The following is a 24,276-nucleotide window of genomic DNA, read 5'->3' as shown; positions in this document are numbered from 1 at the left end:
GGCAATATATTGTCACATCAAAGGATTTATGGAAACTTTTGCATTGGGCAGGAAAAGAAGGGGCCTTCAACTTAATCTTCTCTTACAGAAATTAATTTAATTAAAGCACCAAAGTGAAAAAACTGTTGGGTAAATGGTAATCAATGAGTTTCCAAAAAGCAAGCCATTTCACTGATAACGGTCCTTTCCATTTACTGCCACTCTAAAATGATTTAAAAAGAAATGAGCTCTTGCCAGAAAAGTGGTTCATGTTACCCATGCTAGCCTCTTAGGCACATGTCTGTAATTCCGTACGGAGGTCAGAACAGTTTCTGTCATGTTTTTTGACTTGTTTTGTTTAAAGCCCTTTATGTAAGTCTATGAGGCCCACACCAATATTTTTCAGAAGGAGAAAAAGCATCTCAGTTGACTTAAGAAAGATACCAACTCTCATACCAGGTGGTGGTGGGCAGGGTCTTGTTGGAGTTCCAGTCTTTGGTGGCAGTGCTGGGGGTACATCTTCACTTTTGACTGATGTTTCCTCAAGCACATTTTTTTTAATGACCACATTATTGACAGAGCTTGATGTGGCTGAACCAAAAGGATCTTCATTGTTGACCTTTGTTTGAAAAGAAATGTTATACGTGGTTATATAAATTATACCAACCAAATTATATACGGTCATGTAACATTTAGAAGAATGATCTTCATTATTATGCAGCTTTATTTATTTCAATTCGGAGAGCACTGACATGTTAACCTTTGCATTCAGGGCCAAAAGGGAAAAACTTTTAAAAAACTGTTTTATATGAGTAGTGATTATAACATCACTACTTATTAAAAGCAACATATCATACCAAAACAAGCCAACTCTGGATTAAAAGTCTTTCAAGCTTGGGGAACCTGGGTAGCTCAGTCGGTTAAGCGTTGGACTTCAGCTCAGGTCATGATCTCTTGGCTCATGAGTTCAAGACCCCACATTAGGCTCTGTGCTGATGGCTTGGAGCCTGGAGCCTGCTTCGGATCCTGTGTCTCCCTCTCTCTCTGCCCCTCCCCTGCTCACACTCTGTCTCTCTCTCTCTCTCTCTCTCTCTTAAAAATAAATAAATATTAAAAGAATTTTTTTAAGTTTTTCAAGCTTCAGGAAATACAATACCACCTGAGGTCCATTTTAAAGGGACTATATGTTTTTCCTCAAGTGAATATTTGATCCAAATGATAAAGAAAAAAAATACTGATTCCACACTTCCCAATGTAATTAAATATAGGAAAGATTTAATACTAATGCCAAAGAAAATAGCATCTTGAAAAACATTAAAAACAACTTGAAAGTTAATTTTTAAAAGCAAACTGATCCCATGGAATGACAAGTCTTAACGTGCCTTTCTAATACCGGGAGTAATGAAAGATTCACTTTTCTATAATGAATCAAACATGATGGGTTTAGATCATATTTAGGCCAGTATTTTTCTACAGTACTACTTAAAATGTGGGCTGTACATAATTCTGTGTTGTGGGGAGACAGACACTGTGCTGTAGAATGTTTAACAGCACCCCTAGTCTCTATCCACTAGATATGAGTAGTCCCCCTCCCCAGTTGTGACAACCAGTAATGTCTCTAGACAATGCCAAATAACTGAGGGTTGGGGGTGGGGGAATAACATCCAGCTGAGAACCGATGATCTAGACAATTTTACATATACTCTAATTTTACTCTTTTGGTCTGAATCAATCCTAGAGCTACACTGGAAAATAGATAGTGGACATACAGAGCTGGACTATGTGTATTAAATGTCTTAATACTAACCCTAACAGCCTCAGAACATAAAATGAAGTAACCAATGCAGAGAAGATAGAATGATGCCCAGATTTTACAGCTATTGACCCAGATAGTCAACAGGGGGGAAATGTAGTTCAACTGGAAGAAACATGTTTAATTTTCTTTAATGCTTATTTATTTTTGAGAGAGACAGAGAGACAGAGAGAGAGAGAGAGAGAGAGCGTGAGCAGGGGAGGGTCAGAAACAGAGAGGGAGACACAGAATCCAAAGCAGCCTCCAGGCTCTGAGCTGTCAGCACAGAGCCCAACACGGGGCTTGAACTCATGAACTGTGATATCATGACCTGAACCGAAGTCGGACGCTTAACTGACTGAGCCACCCAGGTGCCTCTTCAACTGGAAGAAATATGTTTAAAAAGGCAGAAGACTTGGGGTGCCTGGGTGGCTCAGTAGGTTAAACAGCCCTAATTTGGGCTCTGCATTGGCAATGTGGAGCCTGCTTGGGATCCTCTCTCTCTCTCTCTCTCTGCCCCACCAGCCTCACTCTCTCTCAAAAATAAATACTTTTTAAAAAAAGACAGAAAACTCTTAAAATGAAGCTGTTGAGCTAAACTGTCAGTAGAAAATTATAATTACCTGTACCATCACCACCATCTTTATGTATTGAAATATGTCTACTTTAATTATATCTTATCATTTCTTTTTTTTTTTTTTCAAAAAATTTTTCATGTTTATTTTTAACAGTCAGAGAGACAGAGCATGAGTGGGGTAGGGGCAGAGAGAGACAGAGATACAGAATCTGAAGCAGGTTTCAGGATCTGAGCTGTCAGCACAGAGCCTGATGCAGGGCTCGAACCCATGAATCATGACATCATGACCTGAGCCAAAGTCAGATGCTCAACCAACTGAGCCACCCAGGCGCCCCATCTTATCTATCATTTCTATCTGAAAACAACATTTACAGTAACTTGCTGAAATCAAGTTGCAATGTCTGTGAGGGCTACATAACTGAAAGGAAGGATTGTTCCACTGGTAGAAACACAGTATATTTTACTTTCCCACTTAATCACTGCAGATTACCTTTGATAATGTGCTAAAGTCAGCAAATCCATCTTCAAATGATTCATTTCCAAAAACAGAAGCAAAGGGATCTGTGGCTAAAATGAATAAAGAAAATCAATCCAATAGGACAGAAATACATCAGAATTTCATGACCTCTTTTGGTTGGTACAAACATTCAGACAGATGAAAAATACCTAATCCTAAATATCAGTTCCTGAATTTGTGACTTAAGTTCACAAAGATAGTGAACAAGTTGATACCTCACCCCTGACACACATACATTACATTCTTTTGTATAAATCAAGCCATGAATGATTTCAGATCAAAAGCAAGAAAACTAATTCTAGGTTTAAGGCTTTGGAATATGTCAAATCATATAGTTCCCATGCACTTAAACTATTTCTAATAAAGCCATCAAGAAATTAAAAAAAGCCAGGTCCCATTAATTTCACATTTCACACTCATCCTTCATGGCACATTTTAAATGTTGCCTCATCCACAAAGCCTGGGATAACCTAGGTGTCTCTAATTCCCACAGCAAGAAGTGATTTCTTCCTTCTTTGTGGCAGTGACTGCATTCTAGTTTGTATTATGGTTATCTGTGATTGATGTCACCATTATTAGATTGTAAAGTCTTTAAAAAAAGTGAATACGGCTTATCCAATGAAAAATGAATGGTCAAAAACATTTCTTGAATATCAAGTCCAAGAAAATACAGTTCTTACCCCCCAAAATCTTGCAGTCTAACAAGGAGTCTAACAAGAACATGTTGTAGGCTTCTTCTAGGAGAAGAAGCCATTACATTTGAGATAGGTCTTTTAAACAAGGAATATATGGAGGTGGGAAAGAGAAAGACATTCCAGGCAGAAGGAACATGAATTGCAAACATAATTATTTAACCTGCTCCCAGGCATGAGAAGTTTTCTGTTCGATCACAGTGCACTGCTAAATGGATTAACATTTCAGCAGGAATAAACTGATGTACTCTGAACTATGTTTCATCTATTCAGGCATAATGACTACCAATAAAGTCAAAGAATGTTTATAAGAATTGTTACTTGATATAGGAAAACAGAAACAAAGGAAGGCAAAGAGAAGTACAAGAGACAGGGTAAGACAGAGCAAACAGGCACTGAAAAACTTCCCTTATTCTTCCTTAAATCTTCATCTTTACATCAAATTGGTTTTAAAACAAAAGTGTGTGATGAATCACTGGATTCTACACCTGAAACCACTATTGCACTGTATGTTAACTATAATTTAAATATAAAATTGAAAAGAAAAAAAAAATAAAAGTATGCCCACATAGCCATTTAAATGTGTAAAGTGTGCCTTTACCTCTAAAAATCAGTATACCATGGACATAAACTGAAGAGGGGCAGAAAGGCATATATTACTTTTGGTTGCTGTGTTACCAAGACAGTCATGAGGTGGAGGAAGCAGGTAAAGGGGGTGGGAAGAAGCATAAATAAAATCAGTCCTTTAGAAATATAACAACAACTCTGATCTTAAAGAAGAAAAAAATCCAGAGTTACAGGAAATTCTACACGTTAGCCATAAAAGACATTTTTTTATAACTACACAGCCTGGGGACCAGCCTAGTCATGGCTGTTGTTTTAGGCTTTCCCTTCTTTTTCCTTCTCCGCCTGTTATTGCTGATACCACAGCAACTGAGGCACAACCAGGGTACAGATGTTCTCCTGACTGGTAGAATGGTAATGAGGGAGAAGGAGTTGGCTCATTTCCTTGGAGGGACTAGAAAACCTGCTTCATGCTTGTTTTCTGCCACAGCTCTTACAAGAAGTCATGACACACATGGCAACAGTGTTGAGTTAGGTCAAGTTTGACTGAAATACTGTGAAGTGCACATTGTGAAAGACATTAATAAAACACATGACATTTGTGTATAAAGAATATGCTAAATATAGTTTACTGGAGTTTTTCTACACTTTCTTCATCAGAATAAACGACCTATTCAGCATTGGTCCAAACACTGGGGAATGTATCCTGGATGAATGACAAAGCACTTTTGCCCAAAGTGGGGGATTAAGACTTTGGCAAGAATTTTCTAAGATACTGATCATGGCTGATGTGAAGTAGAGGCCTCTCTAGAAACTGGAAGGACTCACTGAGTATGAACTTATCCAGACCATGTAACAAGACACAGTCCCACAAACTGAAATCATGACCTGAGCTGAAATCAAGAGTCAGATGCTTAAACAACTGAGCCACCCAGGTGCCCTAAGGGAAACTAGGTTTTTAAAAAATGTTTATTTATTTATTAAATAATAAATTATTTATTAATAAATAATAAACAAAGAAGGAGCACACGTGTGGGGGAAGGGCAGTGAGAGAGTAAAAGAACTTGTAAAAAACTTGTAAAAGAACTTTTGCAAGCCAAAATAAAGTATATGTAGAAACTGAGTAACCTGCATTTGCTTTAGTATTCTTTCAGTCTGCAATGTGTCTATTCACAAGGATAAATGATAAAAAGACCCCAGTGTGAGGCAAAATATTCAAAATATCTGATGTCCTTCTGTCTCTATTGTAATCACTCAATTTAAAAAAATATTTTTAATGTTTTCTTTTGAGAGACAGAGAGAGACAGAGCGTGAGCTGGCAAGGGGCAGAGAGAGAGGGAGACACAGACTCCAAAGCAGACTCCAGGTTCTGAGATGTCAGCACAGAGCCCAAGGTGGGGCTTGAACCCATGAACACAAGATCATGATGTGAGCTGAACTCAGACGCTCAAGCTACTGAGCCACCCAGGTGCCCCTGCAATCACCAAATTTTAGAAGTAGGAGTAATTTATCATTTAATTTTTAAGAACAAAAGTTTATCTTTAGGTTTATAATTATTTGGAAAGCTTACATTTTTCCTGTTCTATGGGATTAATCTTTTTTTCCTGGCTAACCTCTAAACTTCTTGGTGAAAAATAGCAGGGATATAGGGGTGAGAATAAAGAAGGCAAACATTGTGACCTTGGGTGTATAATGCCACCTCTAAGAGTCTCAGTGGTTTCCAGATGTTAGGATTTTGTGAATAAGTAAACTAAGTAAATACATTAAAAACAAACATACATACATAAAGTCGGGGGAGGGGACAGATATCTGCTCAACAAAAATAACTAAAAGAGTACATTTTTCATTTCACGAACAAAAGGGTTTTAAAAACCAAAAAGAAGAGAAAACAATCTTGGACTAAAAGATTCCTTTCCAGGAAAAGACAGCTGGCAACAATTCTTATTCTCTCTCTCTCTCTCTCTCTCTCTCTCTCTCTCGTCCCTATTTCACTTGGAACTATCAAAGAGTATATTACAAGTAACATTAATCAGTAACATTAGCCAGGATTTGGAAATCATTAAACGAAAAAGTAGTAGTAGCAATAGCAGTAGCAGTAGCAGCAGTAGTAGTAGTAACGGTAGCTACCATTTACTGTGATAGGTACCACAATAAAATACCTTAACATACATCATCTCATTTAATCTACCCAACAAACCCATTAAGTAGAACTATTAACCTCATTTTATTGTTTAGGAAATGGAGACTAAGAAAACCTAAAGAATTAGCAACTTTTTAAATTTTTATTTATTTATTCTGAGAGAGAGAGAGAGAGAGAACGAGTGAGAGAGAGCACATGGGAGGGGCAGAGAGAGAGAATGAGAGAGAGAATCCCAAGCAGGCTCTGCACTATCAGCACAGAGCCCGATGCGGGGCTCAAACCCATGAACTGGGAGATCATGACCTGAGCCGAAACCAACAGCTGGACACTTAACCAACTGAGCCACCCAGGCGCCCCAGCAATTTTATCTGAATAAGTCCAGGCAGTTGGACTCAGGCACTCATGTCCTAATCATGACAACCCCTCTCTAAACTGTTTACACTTCCATTCAATTCAAAATCTTATGCCAGTGTAGCAGATTTGAGACAAATCATTTATTTATTGCTTCTGCAGTCAATTGATAAGACTCTGCTATGTCCCAGAAGCCCTGGGATGGGAGTGTAGGGATACAACATAGGATGACTCCCAGGTCTCTGCTTGGGCAACTGAGTAGATGGTAATGCTATTAACAGAGATGTGATATCCAGAAGATGTTTAGTACTGTTTTATATTTCATAGGGTGAACAACTTTACTTTCTGACATACACCTGTGACACATTAAGTAAAAGACCATTAAATATATATACATATAATAAAAATATAATATAGGTAATATAGTAAACATCATTTTAAAGAATATAAGTAATAAATAAATTTTAAAAAATTACATACACATGTATGTGTGGAGAACAGGGCTAGCAACTTAGGTTTGTGGTTAGTAACATGATCAAATGTTAAGAAAGATCTCTCTCTCAAGTTAAAAACATACAAGTGCCTGGGTGGCTCAGTTAGTTGAGCATCTGACTCTTGGTTTTGGCTCAGGTCATGATCCCAGAGTCATGGGATTGAGCCTGTGTCAGGCTCCCCACTGAGCATGCAGCCTGCTTAAAATTCTCTCTCTCCCCAATACAAATAAAAACCATAATGAGATACTACCTCACACCTGTCAAAATGGCTAAAATTAACAACTCAGGCAACAACAGATGTTGGCGAGGATGCAGAGAAAGAGGAACCCTTTTGCACTGCTAGTGGAAATGCAAACTGGTGCGACCACTCTGGAAAATGGTATGGAGGTTCCTCAAAACATTAAAAATAGAACTACAGCAATTGGACTACTAGGTATTTATCCAAAGGATACAGCAGTACTGTTTTGAAGGGGCACATGCACCTCAATGTTTATAGCAGTGCTATTGACCATAGCCAACGTATGGAAGGAGCCCAAATGTCCATCAATTGATGAATGGATAAAGAAGATGCGGTACGTATGTGTATACACACACACACGCAAACACACACACACACACACACACACACACACACACACACACACACATATACACACACACACACAAACAATAGAGTACTACTTGGTAATCACAAAGAATGAAATCTTGCCATTTGTAACACTGAATGGAACTAGAGTGTATTGTGCTAAGCAAAATCAGTCAGAGAAAGACAAATATCAGATGACTTCACTCATATGTGGAATTTAAGATACAAAACAGGTGAACATAAGGGAATGGAAGCAAAAATAATAGAAAAACAGGGAGGGGGACAAAACATAAGAGACTCTTAAATACAGAGAACAAACTGAGGGTTGCCGGAGGGGTTGTGGGTGGGGGGATGGGCTAAATGGGCAAGGGACACTTAAGAGGATACTTGTTGGGATGAGCACTGGGTGTTATACGTAGGGGATGAATCACTGAGTCTACTCCTGAAATCATCATTGCACTATACGCTAACTAACTTGGCTGTAAATTAAAAAAAAAAAAAAAAGATTCTCTCTCCCCGCCTGCCCCTCTCCCCCACTCATACTCTCTCTTAAAAACAAACAAGCAAACAAAAACAGGTTAAAGACTATACTAGCAGTGACATAGATGACAGATTATCAAGTAAAAAAAGAACGGAAGCAATTTAAGATCACACTCCAACTGAAACAAAGTAAGAATATCAAGCAAAGCTGAGCATAAGAGGAACAATCAGGGTCCATTTGGGGGTAAAACAACAGGATTTGGCAATTTATTGAAGGTGAGGAATGACAGAGAAGTCTAAGATGATTGGCTAACTGTATCATTAGCACAGAAAGTAAAAATGCTAATACTTTGAAGGAGAGAGTATTTAGAAAAGATGATCATTTCAACTTTTAAGCTTGACACCTAAGGGGAAATATCCAGCAGGTAACTTGAAGGCACTGAAGGCTCAGGAGAGGGTTCAACACTAGAAGGCTAAATAGGAGTCATCAGGAAACAGGCTGTAGCTGAAGGCACAGAATTGGACATCCCCACCACAAGAAGTGTGTATTTTGAGAAGAACAAAAGCACCAGGCTAATACAGAACTAAAAAGATAACCTCTACTCTTAAGCTTTTTCTCCAGAACACTGAGATTATTCTCTTGCTCCTGTTTTGAACAAAAGGAGACATCTGTCCCAGATACCTCCTGGGAACAAGTTGTCTTGAGGGAACAGAGACCAGAGCAACAGGAAATCTCTCAGTTCATATTAGATCAGAAGTTCTCAAAGTGTGGACCCCAGAGGTCCCTAAGACCTGTTTAGGAAGATCTATAAAGTGAAAACTATTTTCAGAATATTAAGATGTTATTTATATTTCTTAATGTGCTGATATTTACAACAATGTTGCAAAACCAATGGTAGATAGAACTGCTGATGCCTTACTGGGAATCAAGGCAGCAGCACCAAACTGTACTATTTGATAACCATTGTATTTTTCTCCATCACAAACTTGCAGGGAGGAGAAAAATAAAGGGCAGTTGCACTTACTGTCCTGGATAACCAATACAAATTATTAGTTTTAATAAATTGTGACCCCAAGGCACACATCTTCTTGTAATTCTGAGTAACAAAATGGGAAATACACACAAAGCACCTCTGCTGAGTAGCAAGTATGATGGCTATCTGGAGGAAAAGCACTTGCATGATGGTGTGAGAAACAGGTTGAACTAGCTGCTTTTTTCATGAAATGTCCTTTTTACTTGAAAGAAATAACAGATAAACAATGATTATTCAGATTTGGGTATTTGGCAACATTTCTTCCAAAATAAACAGTGAATCTGTCACTTTAAGGAAAGCAACTGACAGTATTTGTTGCAGATGATAAAAATTCAAGTAAAAATCAGTATCTTGGAAAGTTGTATTTGCCCCAAATCTTAATATTATACCAATACTTAAAGACTCTGATAAGATGGATGGTGATACTAATAAATTTAACTTTAATTAAAAAAAATTTTAAGTTTATTTATTTTAAGAGAGAGAGAAAGAGAGTGTGAGCAAGGGAGAGGCAGAGAGAGACAGAGAGAGAGAGAGAGACAGAGACAGAGACAGAGAGAGAGAATCCCAAGTAGGCTTCACGTCGCCAGTGCGGAGCCCAACATGGGCTTGATCCCATGAACCGTGAGATCATGACATGAGCTGAAGTCCAGAGTCAGACACTTAACTGACTAAACCATCTAGGTGCCCCAATAAATGTAATTTAAAAATATTTATACTGAAATGTGTCAGCATTTGTAAGATATGCATAACTCAGTGAACCAAGATTTCCCAAATGATCAATGCAAGTTACAAAATCATATATAGGTAAAAGATTCATTCAAAGTACAAGACAGACCAATGGATTTTAATGTAACAGAGTATAAAAGGTACTCAATACAACCCTCTTCCCGGGGCTCGGCCGGAAAGGGGGCCACCCCGTCACCCATCACACAAGGCACATTCGTGGGGAACCTGGTGCTAAACCATTCCTAGATGACCTGCTTGCTTCTGGGTCGGGGTTTCATACGTAGCGGAGCAGCTCCCTCGCTGCAATCTACTGAACGTCAATCCTCGACACAAGGGCTTGTAAAAAAAGGAAAAAAAAAAAAAGAAAAGAAAAAAAAAAAAGAAAGGTCCTCAATACAGTTTCATGTACAATACTACAACTAACTTTGAAGAAACTAAAATATGTTGAAATGTAGTATAATAACAAAAAAGAATATCCACAATTATCTTTAAAAAGGTTGTTGAAATATTCCTCCTTTTTCCAACTACGTATCTGTGTGAGGCCGGATCTTTTTCATTTCACATACTTGAAGCAAAACAATACAGTGCAGCAGACTGAATGCAGAAGTAGATATGAGAATCCAGCTGTCTTCTGTTAAGGCAGACATTTAAAGAGTTTCACAAAAATGTATGAACAATGCTACTCTTATAATTTTTTTTTGGTTTGAAGTTATTTTTCATTTTTAAAAAATTTTTTAACATTTTATTTATTTTTGAGAGACACATACAGAGAGAGAATGGGAGTGGGGGAGAGGCAGAAAGAGCGGGAGACACAGAATCTGAAGCAGGCTCCAAACTGAGCTGTTAGCACAGAGCCTGATATGGGGCTCGAACGCACAAACTGTGAGATCATGATCTGAGCCACCTTGGCGCCCCTGAAGTTATTTTTCTTAAATATGTTATTTATGTTAATATGTAATGGGTTTATTATCATGTTTTTAAAAGAAATTAAAAACTTTTTAAATTCTCAGTTTTAATTTCTAATATGGTTAGTACTGATAGATATAACCAATATAAACAAAAGCTCTTTAAGGGCCTTCATTTATTTTTTAAAAAGCTGCTTGGGGAGGTTGGAAGATGGCGGCATAGGAGGACGCTGGGCTCACCGCGCGTCCTGCTGATCACTTAGATCCCACCTACATCTGCCTAAATAACCCAGAAAACCGCCAGAGGATTAGCAGAACGGAGTCCCCGGAGCCAAGTGCAGACGAGAGGCCCACGGAAGAGGGTAGGAAGAGCGGCGAGGTGGTGTGCGCTCCACGGACTGGCGGGAAGGAGCCGGGGCGGAGGGGCAGCTCGCCGGCCAAGCAGAGCCCCCGAGTCTGGCAGGCAAAAGCGGAGGGGCTGGACGGAGTGTGTCCTGACAGCAAGCGCGACTTAGCGCGTCTGGGAGGTCATAAGTTAACAGCTCCACTCGGAAAGCGGGAAGGCTGGAGGACAAAGGGAGGGAGAGTTGCTGAGCCCCCCGGACGACAGAGCTCAGCTTGGCAGGGAACAAAGGCGCTCGCCAGCGCCATCTCCCTCACCCATCCCCCAGCCAAAATCCCAAAGGGAACCAGTTCCTGCCAGGGAACATGCTCGCTCCACGCAAACACCCAACTCTGTGCTTCTGCGGAGCCAAACCTCTGGCAGCAGATCTGACTCCCTCCCGCTGCCACAAGGCCCCTCCTGAAGTGGATCACCTAAGGAGAAGCGAGCTAAGCCTGCCCCTCCTGCCCCCGTGCACCTTGCCTACCCACCCCAGCTAATGCGCCAGATCCCCAGCACCACAAGCCTGGCAGTGTCCAAGTAGCCCAGATAGCCACGCCACCCCAGAGTGAATCCCGCCCCTAGGGGAGGGGTTAGAGAAGGCACACACCAAGTCTGACTGTGGCCCCAGTAGTAGGCTGGGGGCAGACATCAGGTTGGACTGCGGCCCCGCCCACCAACTCCAGTTATACACCACAGCACAGGGGAAGTGCCCTGCAGGTCCTCACCACTCCAGGGACTATCCAAAATGACCAAACGGAAGAATTGCCCTCAGAAGAATCTCCAGGAAATAACAACAGCTAATGAACTGATCAAAAAGGATTTAAATAATATAACAGAAAGTGAATTTAGAATAACAGTCATAAAATTAATCGCTGGGCTTGAAAACAGTATAGAAGACAGCAGAGAATCTCTTGCTACAGAGATCAAGGGACTAAGGAACAGTCACGAGGAGCTGAAAAGCGCTTTAAACGAAATGCAAAAGAAAACGGAAACGACGACAGCTCGGATTGAAGAGGCAGAGGAGAGAATAGGTGAACTAGAAGATAAAGTTATGGAAAAAGAGGAAGCTGAGAGAAAGAGAGATAAAAAAATCCAGGAGTATGAGGGGAAAATTAGAGAACTAAGTGATACACTAAAAAGAAATAATATACGCATAATTGGTATCCCAGAGGAGGAAGAGAGAGGGAAAGGTGCTGAAGGGGTACTTGAAGAAATTATAGGTGAGAACTTCCCTGAACTGGGGAAGGAAAAAGGCATTGAAATCCAAGAGGCACAGAGAACTCCCTTCAGACTAACTTGAATCGATCTTCTGCACGACATATCATAGTGAAACTGGCAAAATACAAGGATAAAGAGAAAATTCTGAAAGCAGCAAGGGATAAACGTGCCCTCACATATAAAGGGAGACCTATAAGACTCGTGACTGATCTCTCTTTTGAAACTTGGCAGGCCAGAAAGGCTTGGCACGATATCTTCAGTGTGCTAAACAGAAAAAATATGCAGCCGAGAATCCTTTATCCAGCAAGTCTGTCATTTAGAATAGAAGGAGAGATAAAGGTCTTCCCAAACAAACAAAAACTGAAGGAATTTGTCACCACTAAACCAGCCCTACAAGAGATCCTAAGGGGGATCCTGTGAGACAAAGTACCAGAGACATCACTGCAAGCATAAAACATACAGACATCACAATGACTCTAAACCCGTATCTTTCTATAATAACACTGAATGTAAATGGATTAAATGCGCCAACCAAAAGACACAGGGTATCAGAGGGGATAAAAAAACAAGACCCATCTATTTGCTGTCTACAAGAGACTCATTTTAGATCTGAGGACACCTTTAGATTGAGAGTGAGGGGATGGAGAACTATTTATCATGCTACTGGAAGCCAAAAGAAAGCTGGAGTAGCCATACTTATATCAGACAAACTAGACTTTAAATTAAAGGCTGTAACAAGAGATGAAGAAGGGCATTATATAATGATTACAGGGTCTATCCATCAGGAAGAGCTAACAATTATAAATGTCTATGCGCCGAATACCGGAGCCCCCAAATATATAAAACAATTACTCATAAACATAAGCAACCTTATTGATAAGAATGTGGTCATTGCAGGGGACTTTAACACCCCACTTACAGAAATGGATAGATCATCTAGACACACGGTCAATAAAGAAACAAGGGCCCTGAATGATACATTGGATCAGATGGACTTGACAGATATATTTAGAACTCTGCATCCCAAAGCAACAGAATATACTTTCTTCTCGAGTGCACATGGAACATTCTCCAAGATAGATCATATACTGGGTCACAAAACAGCCCTTCATAAGTTTACAAGAATTGAAATTATACCATGCATACTTTCAGACCACAATGCTATGAAGCTTGAAATCAACCACAGGAAAAAGTCTGGAAAACCTCCAAAAGCATGGAGGTTAAAGAACACCCTACTAACGAATGAGTGGGTCAACCAGGCAATTAGAGAAGAAATTAAAACATATATGGAAACAAACGAAAATGAAAATACAACAATCCAAACGCTTTGGGACGCAGCGAAGGCAGTCCTGAGAGGAAAATACATTGCAATCCAGGCCTATCTCAAGAAACAAGAAAAATCCCAAATACAAAATCTAACAGCACACCTAAAGGAAATAGAAGCAGAACAGCAAAGGCAGCCTAAACCCAGCAGAAGAAGAGAAATAATAAAGATCAGAGCAGAAATAAACAATATAGAATCTAAAAAAACTGTAGAGCAGATCAACGAAACCAAGAGTTGGTTTTTTGAAAAAACAAACAAAATTGACAAACCTCTAGCCAGGCTTCTCAAAAAGAAAAGGGAGATGACCCAAATAGATAAAATCATGAATGAAAATGGAATTATTACAACCAATCCCTCAGAGATACAAACAATTATCAGGGAATACTATGAAAAATTATATGCCAACAAATTGGACAACCTGGAAGAAATGGACAAATTCCTAAACACCCACACTCTTCCAAAACTCAATCAGGAGGAAATAGAAAGCTTGAACAGACCCATAACCAGGGAAGAAATTGAATCAGTCATCAAAAATCTCCCAACAAATAAGAGTCCAGGACCAGATGGCTTCCCAGGGGAGTTCTACCAGACGTTTAAAGCAGAGGTAATACCTATCCTTCTCAAGCTATTCCAAGAAATAGAAAGGGAAGGAAAACTTCCAGACTCATTCTATGAAGCCAGTATTACTTTGATTCCTAAACCAGACAGAGACCCAGTAAAAAAAGAGAACTACAGGCCAATATCTCTGATGAATATGGATGCAAAAATTCTCAACAAGATACTAGCAAATCGAATTCAACGGCATATAAAAAGAATTATTCACCATGATCAAGTGGGATTCATTCCTGGGATGCAGGGCTGGTCCAACATTCGCAAATCAATCAACATGATACATCACATTAACAAAAAAAAAGGTAAGAACCATATGATCCTGTCAATCGATGCAGAAAAGGCCTTTGACAAAATCCAGCACCCTTTCTTAATAAAAACCCTTGAGAAAGTCGGGATAGAAGGAACATACTTAAAGATCATAAAAGCCATTTATGAAAAGCCCACAGCTAACATCATCCTCAACGGGGAAAAACTGAGAGCTTTTTCCCTGAGATCAGGAACACGACAGGGATGCCCACTCTCACCGCTGTTGTTTAACATAGTGCTGGAAGTTCTAGCATCAGCAATCAGACAACAAAAGGAAATCAAAGGCATCAAAATTGGCAAAGATGAAGTCAAGCTTTCGCTTTTTGCAGATGACATGATATTATACATGGAAAATCCGATAGACTCCACCAAAAGTCTGCTAGAACTGATACATGAATTCAGCAAAGTTGCAGGATACAAAATCAATGTACAGAAATCAGTTGCATTCTTATACACTAACAATGAAGCAACAGAAAGACAAATAAAGAAACTGATCCCATTCACAATTGCACCAAGAAGCATAAAATACCTAGGAATAAATCTAACCAAAGATGTAAAAGATCTGTATGCTGAAAACTATAGAAAGCTTATGAAGGTAATTGAAGAAGATATAAAGAAATGGAAAGACATTCCCTGCTCATGGATTGGAAGAATAAATATTGTCAAAATGTCAATACTACCCAAAGTTATCTACACATTCAATGCAATCCCAATCAAAACTGCACCAGCATTCTTCTCGAAACTAGAACAAGCAATCCTAAAATTCATATGGAACCACAAAAGGCCCCGAATAGCCAAAGTAATTTTCAAGAAGAAGACCAAAGCAGGAGGCATCACAATCCCAGACTTTAGCCTCTACTACAAAGCTGTAATCATCAAGACAGCATGGTATTGGCACAAAAACAGACACATAGACCAATGGAATAGAATAGAAACCCCAGAACTAGACCCACAAACGTATGGCCAACTTCATCTTTGACAAAGCAGGAAAGAACATCCAATGGAAAAAAGACAGTCTCTTTAACAAATGGTGCTGGGAGAACTGGACAGCAACATGCAGAAGGTTGAAACTAGACCACTTTCTCACACCATTCACAAAAATAAACTCAAAATGGATAAAGGACCTGAATGTGAGACAGGAAACCATCAAAACCTTAGAGGAGAAAGCAGGAAAAGACCTCTCTGACCTCAGCCGCAGCAATCTCTTACTCGACACATCCCCAAAGGCAAGGGAATTAAAAGCAAAAGTGAATTACTGGGACCTTATGAAGATAAAAAGCTTCTGCACAGCAAAGGAAACAACCAACAAAACTAAAAGGCAACCAACGCAATGGGAAAAGATATTTGCAAATGACATATCGGACAAAGGGCTAGTATCCAAAATCTATAAAGAGCTCACCAAACTCCACACCCAAAAAACAAATAACCCAGTGAAGAAATGGGCAGAAAACATGAATAGACACTTCTCTAAAGAAGACATCCGGATGGCCAACAGGCACATGAAAAGATGTTCAATGTCGCTCCTTATCAGGGAAATACAAATCAAAACCACACTCAGATATCACCTCACGCCAGTCAGAGTGGCCAAAATGAACAAATCAGGAGACTATAGATGCTGGAGAGGATGTGGAGAAATGGGAACCCTCTTGCACTGTTGGTGGGATTGCAAATTGGTGCAGCCGCTCTGGAAAGCAGTGTGGAGGTTCCTCAGAAAATTAAAAATAGATCTACCCCATGACCCAGCCAATAGCACTGCTAGGAATTTACCCAAGGGATACAGGAGTGCTGATGCATAGGGGCACTTGTACCCCAATGTTTATAGCAGCACTCTCAACAATAGCCAAATTATGGAAAGAGCCTAAATGTCCATCAACTGATGAATGGATAAAGAAATTGTGGCTTATATACACAATGGAATACTACGTGGCAATGAGAAAGAATGAAATATGGCCTTTTGTAGCAACGTGGATGGAACTGAGAGTGTGATGCTAAGTGAAATAAGCCATACAGAGAAAGACAGATACCATATGGTGTCACTCTTATGTGGATCCTGAGAAACTTAACAGAAACCCATGGGGGAGGGGAAGGAAAAAAAAAAAAAAGAGGTTAGAGTGGGAGAGAGCCAAAGCATAAGAGACTGTTAAAAACTGAGAACAAACTGAGGGTTGATGGGGGGTGGGAAGGAGGGGAGGGTGGGTGATGGGTATTGAGGAGGGCACCTTTTGGGATGGGTACTGGGTGTTGTATGGAAACCAATTTGACAATAAATGTCATATATTGAAAAAAAATAAAAAATAAAAACTGAGAACAAACTGAGAGTTGATGGGGGGTAGGAGGGAGGGGAGGGTGGGTGATGGGTATTGAGGAGGGCACCTTTTGGGATGAGCACTGGGTGTTGTATGGAAACCAATTTGACAATAAATTTCATATACTGAAAAAAAAAAGCTGCTATACTTGATAAATTCCAAAGTTACTGCTTGTGATTAAATAACCCACTTCTTTCCTAATTTTTGTTGTTGTTGTTGAAATAGGAGTTGAAGTCTGGAATTTTCTCCACCAAGAGTCTTTTATGGATCTTCTACAAATTTCTTACTAATATGTATTAATTTCTTAACATTTTTCATTTGATTGTTTCCCCTATGCTCTCAGTACCCTTTATCAAATTTTGGGTTCCAAGGATTTATTTTTTTCACTTACATTGTAGATAAAGAGGCAGGATAACACAGAGGAAAATCAGCGGAAATGGACTGAGAAACAAACTGATATGTAGCCCTGGGGCTCAGTTTTTCCTTCCATTTTTAGGAAATGAGGCTAGATAACAGTGTTCAAATCTTAGATGAAATGCCAATATATGGAACAAGTAAATAGGATTTTAAAAATTAACTCTGGGTGGCTTAGTCAGTTAAGCATCTGACTCTTGATTTTGGCTAAGGTCATGATCTCACGGTTTGTGAGTTTGAGCCCCGCGTGGAGCTCTGTGCTGACAGTGGGGAGCCTGCTTGGGATTCTCTCTCTCCCTTTCTCTCTGCTCCTTCCCCATTCATGAGGACTCAGGAGTGCTCCCTCTCTCAAAATAAATAAATAAACTTAAAAAAAAATAACTCTAAAATCATTTTATGTACAAATTTATAATATTTACTTATGATGACAGTGAAAACATGAAGCAATTTTGATCAACAGAAATGTTTAAAGTCAGGAGTTGAACTTATTTCTGTAGTTGGTTTTGGTTGCTCTATCTGAAAAACAATTCATCCAAAGAAGTAGTTATATACATTTTAAAACAAGAGCCTTGCAATCTCAGAGTAGTTGAAAATAATTTATATCCAGAGGTTTGCATAAAAACCAGTTAACCTGATAGTACTTTAAAACACCAATGTACTACAGTATGTCAATGTGGTTTGTAACATATATGAATGCATATATATTTTTACAAATTCAAAGACATTTAAAAAATATGAAACAAGAATCTGCCAACTCTCTGAAGACCTACCTGGAAACTAGTTTTGTGAAAAATAATATGAAAACTCTGGCCTATAGCAGGTCTATGATTCCTTCCAGTTCTAACAAAGTCAGCAATGTTAAGTTTGAGAGAGAGAAAAAAATCTGTGAATAACCTTACCGCCATTTTTATATTGTGAGAATTGGATGAGAAGATAAGGCAGAAGCACCATAACAAAGTGGCTAATAGCATGAGCTCTGATATAAGACATGGATTGGACACTGCAACAAGTAATGCAGCCTTCGGCAAACCGCCTAACCTATGTTTCATTTTCCTCATCCTTAACATGAGAAAGAATAGTGCCTGTCTCTATAACCACGGAAAAGATTAAATGAGGAAGATGCAAAAACGAACTTTGGATGACCTTGTGTATAGCTGTTAAGAAAAAAAGTAAAAGAAAGTTCAAACCTCTGATACTTTTGGGTCTGTGTAAGGTCTCAGCCCCAGATACCACTAATAGGTAGCCTACTCAACTCAAAAGAGTTTTTGGTTCTAAGATCCTTATTCAAATCAACACATAAGCAGCATGCTAACAGCATGCTAACAGCAGGCTAACAGGATACAGGTTCTCATTTGTATGTAAGGATGGTTCAACATGAAAATCAATCAATAAAATACACTCCATTAACAGAATGAAGGAAAAGACTCCACATGATCCTCTTAATTGATGCAGAAACAGCATCTGACAAAATTCAACATCCTCTCATGATAAAAATAACACTTGGCAAACTAGGAAAAGAAGAAAACTATTTCAACATCGTAAAGGCCATATATGAAAAGCAAACAGTGAACATCATATTCAATGGTGAAAGACTGAGATTTTTTTTCTCTAAAATCAGTAACAAGCCAAGGATGCCCACTTTTCACCACCCCAATTCATCATAGAAGTCCTAGTCAGAGCAATTAGGCAAGGAAAAGAAAAAGGCATCCAAATTGGAAAGGAAGAAGTAAAATTATCTCTGTTGCAGACAATATGACCTCACATGTAGAAAACCCATACACACACAAAAAAAAACCTGTTTGCAATAAATGAATTCAGCAAAGCAGGATACTAAATCAACGCACAAGATCAGTAGCATTTCTATGTACTAACAATGAACAATCTGAAAAAGAAATTAAGAAAACAATTTCATTTATAATAGCATAAAAAAGAATTAAATACTCAAAAATTAACTAAGGAAGGCATGTATGCTGACAACTATGAAACATTCTGAAAGAAATGAAGCATACAAATAAATAGAAAGACAGTCCACTTTATGGGTTGGAAAACTTCATGGGTTGGAAAACTTCATATTGTTAACATGTTAATACTATCCAAAGCAATCTACAGATTCAAAGCGATCTCTATCAAAACCCCAATGATATTTTTCACATAAATAGAGAATTCATCCTAAAATTCACATGGAATCTCAAGGGAACCTATACAGCCAAAACAATCTTGAAAAAGAATAACAAAGTTACAGGTATCAAACTTCCTGATTTCAAAACTTACTACAAAGTTACAGTAATCAAGCAGTGTGGTACTGGCATTAAGACAGACATTTAGACCAATGATATAGAAGAGAGAACCCAGAAATACACTCTTGCACATATATTCAAAAGATTTTCTACAAAGATGCCAAGACCACTCAATGGGGAAAGGCCAAGTCCTTTCAACAAATGGCACTGGGAAAGTTGAGTATTCATGCCAAAAGAATGAAGTTGGACTCTTACCTTACCTTACTAAAACAAATACAAAAAATTTACTCAAAATGTATCAAAGACCTAATGTAAGACCTAAAACTATAAAACTCTTAGAAGAAAACATAGGGAAAATCTTCATGACACTGGATTTAACTATACTTTCTTGAAATGTTTATGTGCACATATTATGTGCTCAGGCATGGTTTAAAGTTCTTAGGACACACCACTAAAAGCATGGGCAAAAAAATTAAAAGTGGATAAACTGGACTATACTAAATAAAATTAGTTTTATGCACCAACAAACAGTATCAAAAGAATGAAAAGGCAACACATGGAATGAGAGAAAATATTTGTAAATCATATGTTTCAGAAGGGGTTAATATCCAGAGTAAATAAATCCTACCACTCAACAACAAAAAAGCAAACAACTGATTGAGAAAATGGCAAAGTACTTGAATAGACATTTCTCCAAAGAAGATAAGCAAATGGCCAATAAGTATATGAATAGATGCTCAATATCATAATCATTAGGGAAGTACAAATTAAATCAATGAGATGCCACTTTATACCCATTTGGTGGCTATTATCAAAAACCAGAAAGCAGTAAGTGTTGACAAGGATATAAAGAAACTGGAACTCTTGTACACTGCTGGTGTGAATGTAAAATGGTACGGCTGACATGGAAAACAACCCAAGTATCTACTGATGGATAAATAGATAAACTAAATGTGGTACATATATATAAAAGAATATTATTCGGTCTTAAAAAGGGAAGAAATTCTGATACACACTATAATATGGATGAATCTTGAGGATATAATGATATGTGAAATAAGCCAGTCACAAAATAACAGACACTGTATGATTCCATTTATGAGGTATGCAGAGGAGTCAAATTCATAAACACAGAAAATAAATGGTGGTTGCCAGGGGCTAATGGGAGAGGCTAATGAAGAGTTCTTATTCAACAGATACAGAGTTTCAGTTCTGAAAGATGAACAAGTTCTGGAAATGGATGGCTGTAATACTTGCACCAATGAACTATATACTTAAAAATGGTTAAAATAGTAAATGTTATGTATATCTTAACACAATGTTAAAAAACCCACTATCAGGACAAAATTGTTAAACAACCCCCACCACCCCCTATTCCCATCCTATATGTTCTGTAGGAAGAGTAATTGATTCATCCATTCATTCAGTCATATTATGTGCTCAGGTATGGTTTAAAGTTCTTAGGACACACCAGTGAATACAAAGATCCAAATTCCCTGGGACTTAAAATCTAGCGGCAGGAGGAGGAGAAAGATAGAGAAAAACAAAGTAACTTATTTAGTATGCTAGAAAGTAGTAAGCCATAATGAAAAAATAAAGAGTAGAGAATAGTAAGGGAGGAATGTTAGGCTAGGTGTGGAACTCATAAATGTTAAATAGGGCCAGAATATGCCCCACTGACAAGGGGACATTTTGGCAAAGATTTGTTAAGGTAATGTAGCAAATCAAGTGAATATATGGACAAAGATCATCCCAGAAATAGGGAACAGCTAAGGGCCTAAGAAACTGGCCTGTTGTTTCAGCAACAGCAAGAGAGCCAGTGTGGTTGGAGCAGAGTGAGTAAAGGGAATAATGGTAAGAGATACTGTTAGAAAGGTATAGGCCATTGTAAATCTTTTGCTGTATATAATCTGGAGGTAGAGCCAGTAAGATCTCTTGGCAGATTATGGATAACATAAGAGAAGAAGAACCAAGGATGATGCTAAGGTTTTAGGTCTTAGCAACATTAAAGATGAAATTACCATGAACTGAGATGGAACAAGTTGCAAGAGAAGCAGGTTGGGAGAGGAAGACTAGGTGTTCAGTGGCAGACATATGTGTTAGCTATACCTATCAGATATTCAAATACAGATATCAGAAGGTAGTTGGGTATATGAGTTTAGAGTTCAGGAAAAAAGATGTGGCTCGAGATATAAATGAGCATATATATGGTATGTGAAGCCAAGAAATCAGATAAGGTCCCCAAGGGAATACAGATAGAGAAGAAAGAGGTCCAGAGTCTAAGACCTAGAGTAATAAAACATGAAGAAGTTGGAGAAGAGAGGAAGAATCAGCAAAGGAGACAGAAGGAATGACCCAAGAGGTCAATGGGAAACCAGAGACCTCATTTGAACGTGGGTCCATTCATTACTCTTCTTTAACCTTGTGAAACAGTTTCATCTCTCCATGTTTTGATTTTCCTTGTCTGCACAATAAACATAATACCAATTACCTCATGTAGTTGCCGTGAGATTTAAATGAGACCAGGTATTGGAAAACAGCTAGCCCATGTAGTACTGAGACTGTGCAAGAGCACAATAAATGGTATGTTATTAAAATGATTAACAACAATGAATGGTAGTTCCCTCTCAGGCTATTATAGTCATTTATTCTAACACTTTACATAAAATTAGTTAGGAACTAGAAACAAAGGCAATAGACACCCACAGTAAGCCTGCAATCTACTACACCAGCCTTAACCTGATGGTTCTTCTATCTATAAATAAGCTTTATCAAAACACCTGGTTTTCCTTGAACATGCCCTGTAAGTCCTGCCTCCCTTCCTTGCTCATGTTGCTCTCTTTGCTTCATTTACTCTATTTCCATATATACTTAACTAAAATTCTAACCCATTCTTTCAAGGCATACCACAAAAGCCACCTTCTGCTTTGAAATCATTCATGATTTACCCTGATTGGAGGTGATCTCCCTTTCCTTTAAATTTTTACAGTTTTGATGAACTTCCATGGCACTTACCATTTCAATCAAGAGTTAATTACAGTTGACCCTTGAAGTGTGTTATATGCAGATTTTTCTCAATAAATGCAATATAGTACTGTCAATGTATTTTCTTTATGATTTTCTCAATAACACTTTCTTTTCTCTAGCTTACTTTATTGTAAGGATACATATAACATACAAAATATTTGTTAATTGACTGCTTATGTCATTGGTAAGGCTGCTAGTCAACAGTAGGCTATTAGTAAAGGTTTTGGGGGATCAAAAGTTATATGAGGATTTGCACCTGCATGGGAGGGAGGTCAATGTCCCCAACCCCCATATCGCTCAAGGGTCACCTGTATAAATATATTAACCTTTCATTTTATTTTCTTAGGTCTTCCTTTCTAATCATACAATATCCTTAACAATATATTAATTCATCAGTTTAATAATGAGAGTCTAAAAAATGCACATGTATTTTTAAAAGATATTAATTTAACCACTGTTACTTCAATAAGCCTTTTAGAAATCTTATTTGCTGCTATTCTAAGCTTTGGCTTAAATCAATACCCAGCACTACATTAAATCTTGTTTTCTACATATCTGCCTATTATATTCCTTTTTGTTACTCGTGTTGGAAGTTAATTTCCAACCTGAAAACAACACACACTGCTAAATTTCATATTGTTATAATTCGTACAAGAAATCCAAATTGTGAAGGCATTTCTACTAATTTTTCTCTATGCTCATAATCCTCAACTTGTCACATCAGCAAATTTGTGTACTGAATAACTCACCCTATATTCATCTGGAAAAATAAGGAAATCTATTTTAGCATGGTAACTTGAGGAATTTACATGTTTGCGTCCACTTCCCTCTAATTTCCTGCTCTCCTACACAATAGATGGTCTATTTTATTTTTTAATGAATAGTGAGAAAGAAGCAGTGTTACTTAGTTGCAGAAGCTTTTAGACAAACCGGACTTTGGTTTGAATCTTGGCTTCACCTGGTTCAAATCTAGTAAACTATACAATTTTGATCAAGTTACTTAAAGTTCTGGTCCTCAGTTTCCTGGTCTTCAAAATGGAAATATTACTTAAAAGGATAAATTGAAAATTAGATACCATAAATAAAGCATAAAGACCGGATGCTAGAATAACATTTAGCTTTTCTCTGTATTATTAAAAGAATCTATCCATTATTTGTAAAGCTATTACCATTACCTACTGGAAGCAACTAGTTTTTAAATTTAGGCCAAGATCCATTAGAGTCGTTACTGACTTAGAAAATGCCAAACAACACTGCCTTTTATAAAGCAAAAAAAATTTTTATTGGTTTTACTGGCTAGAGTACATTTTCTAGCAAGATTTTTTTTTTCAATAAAGTATAGCTGACATACAATGTTACATTAGTTTCAGGTGTACCACACAGTGATTTGACAAATTTATATGTCATGCTATGCTCACCATGAGTGTAGCTACCATCTGTCACTGCACAACACTATTATAATAGCATTGACTATATTCCCCACGCTGTACACCTTTTATTCCTATGACTTATTCATTCCATAACTGGAAGCCTGTATCTCCCAATCCCTTCCAGTAAGATCTTTAACATGAATAATAAATGAGATAAATGAATAAGAAAAGTAGAAAGTG

At 38.1% G+C, this 24,276-nt stretch overlaps 1 protein-coding gene across 3 annotated transcripts in view; it reads right to left on the bottom strand.

Moving 5' to 3' along the window:
* EPS15 (epidermal growth factor receptor pathway substrate 15) overlaps nucleotides 1-24,276 on the bottom strand; it is a 155,022-nt gene that overhangs the window by 7,808 nt on the left and 122,938 nt on the right. For all 3 annotated transcript variants that reach the window (XM_019449315.2, XM_053895452.1, XM_019449314.2), the window contains exons 22-23: nucleotides 2,839-2,915; nucleotides 436-598 (exon numbers count right to left, since the gene is read on the bottom strand). In XM_019449315.2, the coding sequence (XP_019304860.1) occupies nucleotides 436-598; nucleotides 2,839-2,915 (240 nt within the window). The remainder of the gene's footprint in view (nucleotides 1-435; nucleotides 599-2,838; nucleotides 2,916-24,276) is intronic.

This window comes from Panthera pardus, unplaced genomic scaffold (genome assembly GCF_024362965.1).
Source record: "Panthera pardus isolate Hobbes unplaced genomic scaffold, ASM2436296v1 HiC_scaffold_11, whole genome shotgun sequence".
NCBI lineage: Eukaryota > Metazoa > Chordata > Mammalia > Carnivora > Felidae > Panthera > Panthera pardus.
The sequence above is the reverse complement of the archived record's forward strand: the minus strand, read 5'-3'. Positions and strand labels throughout refer to the sequence as shown.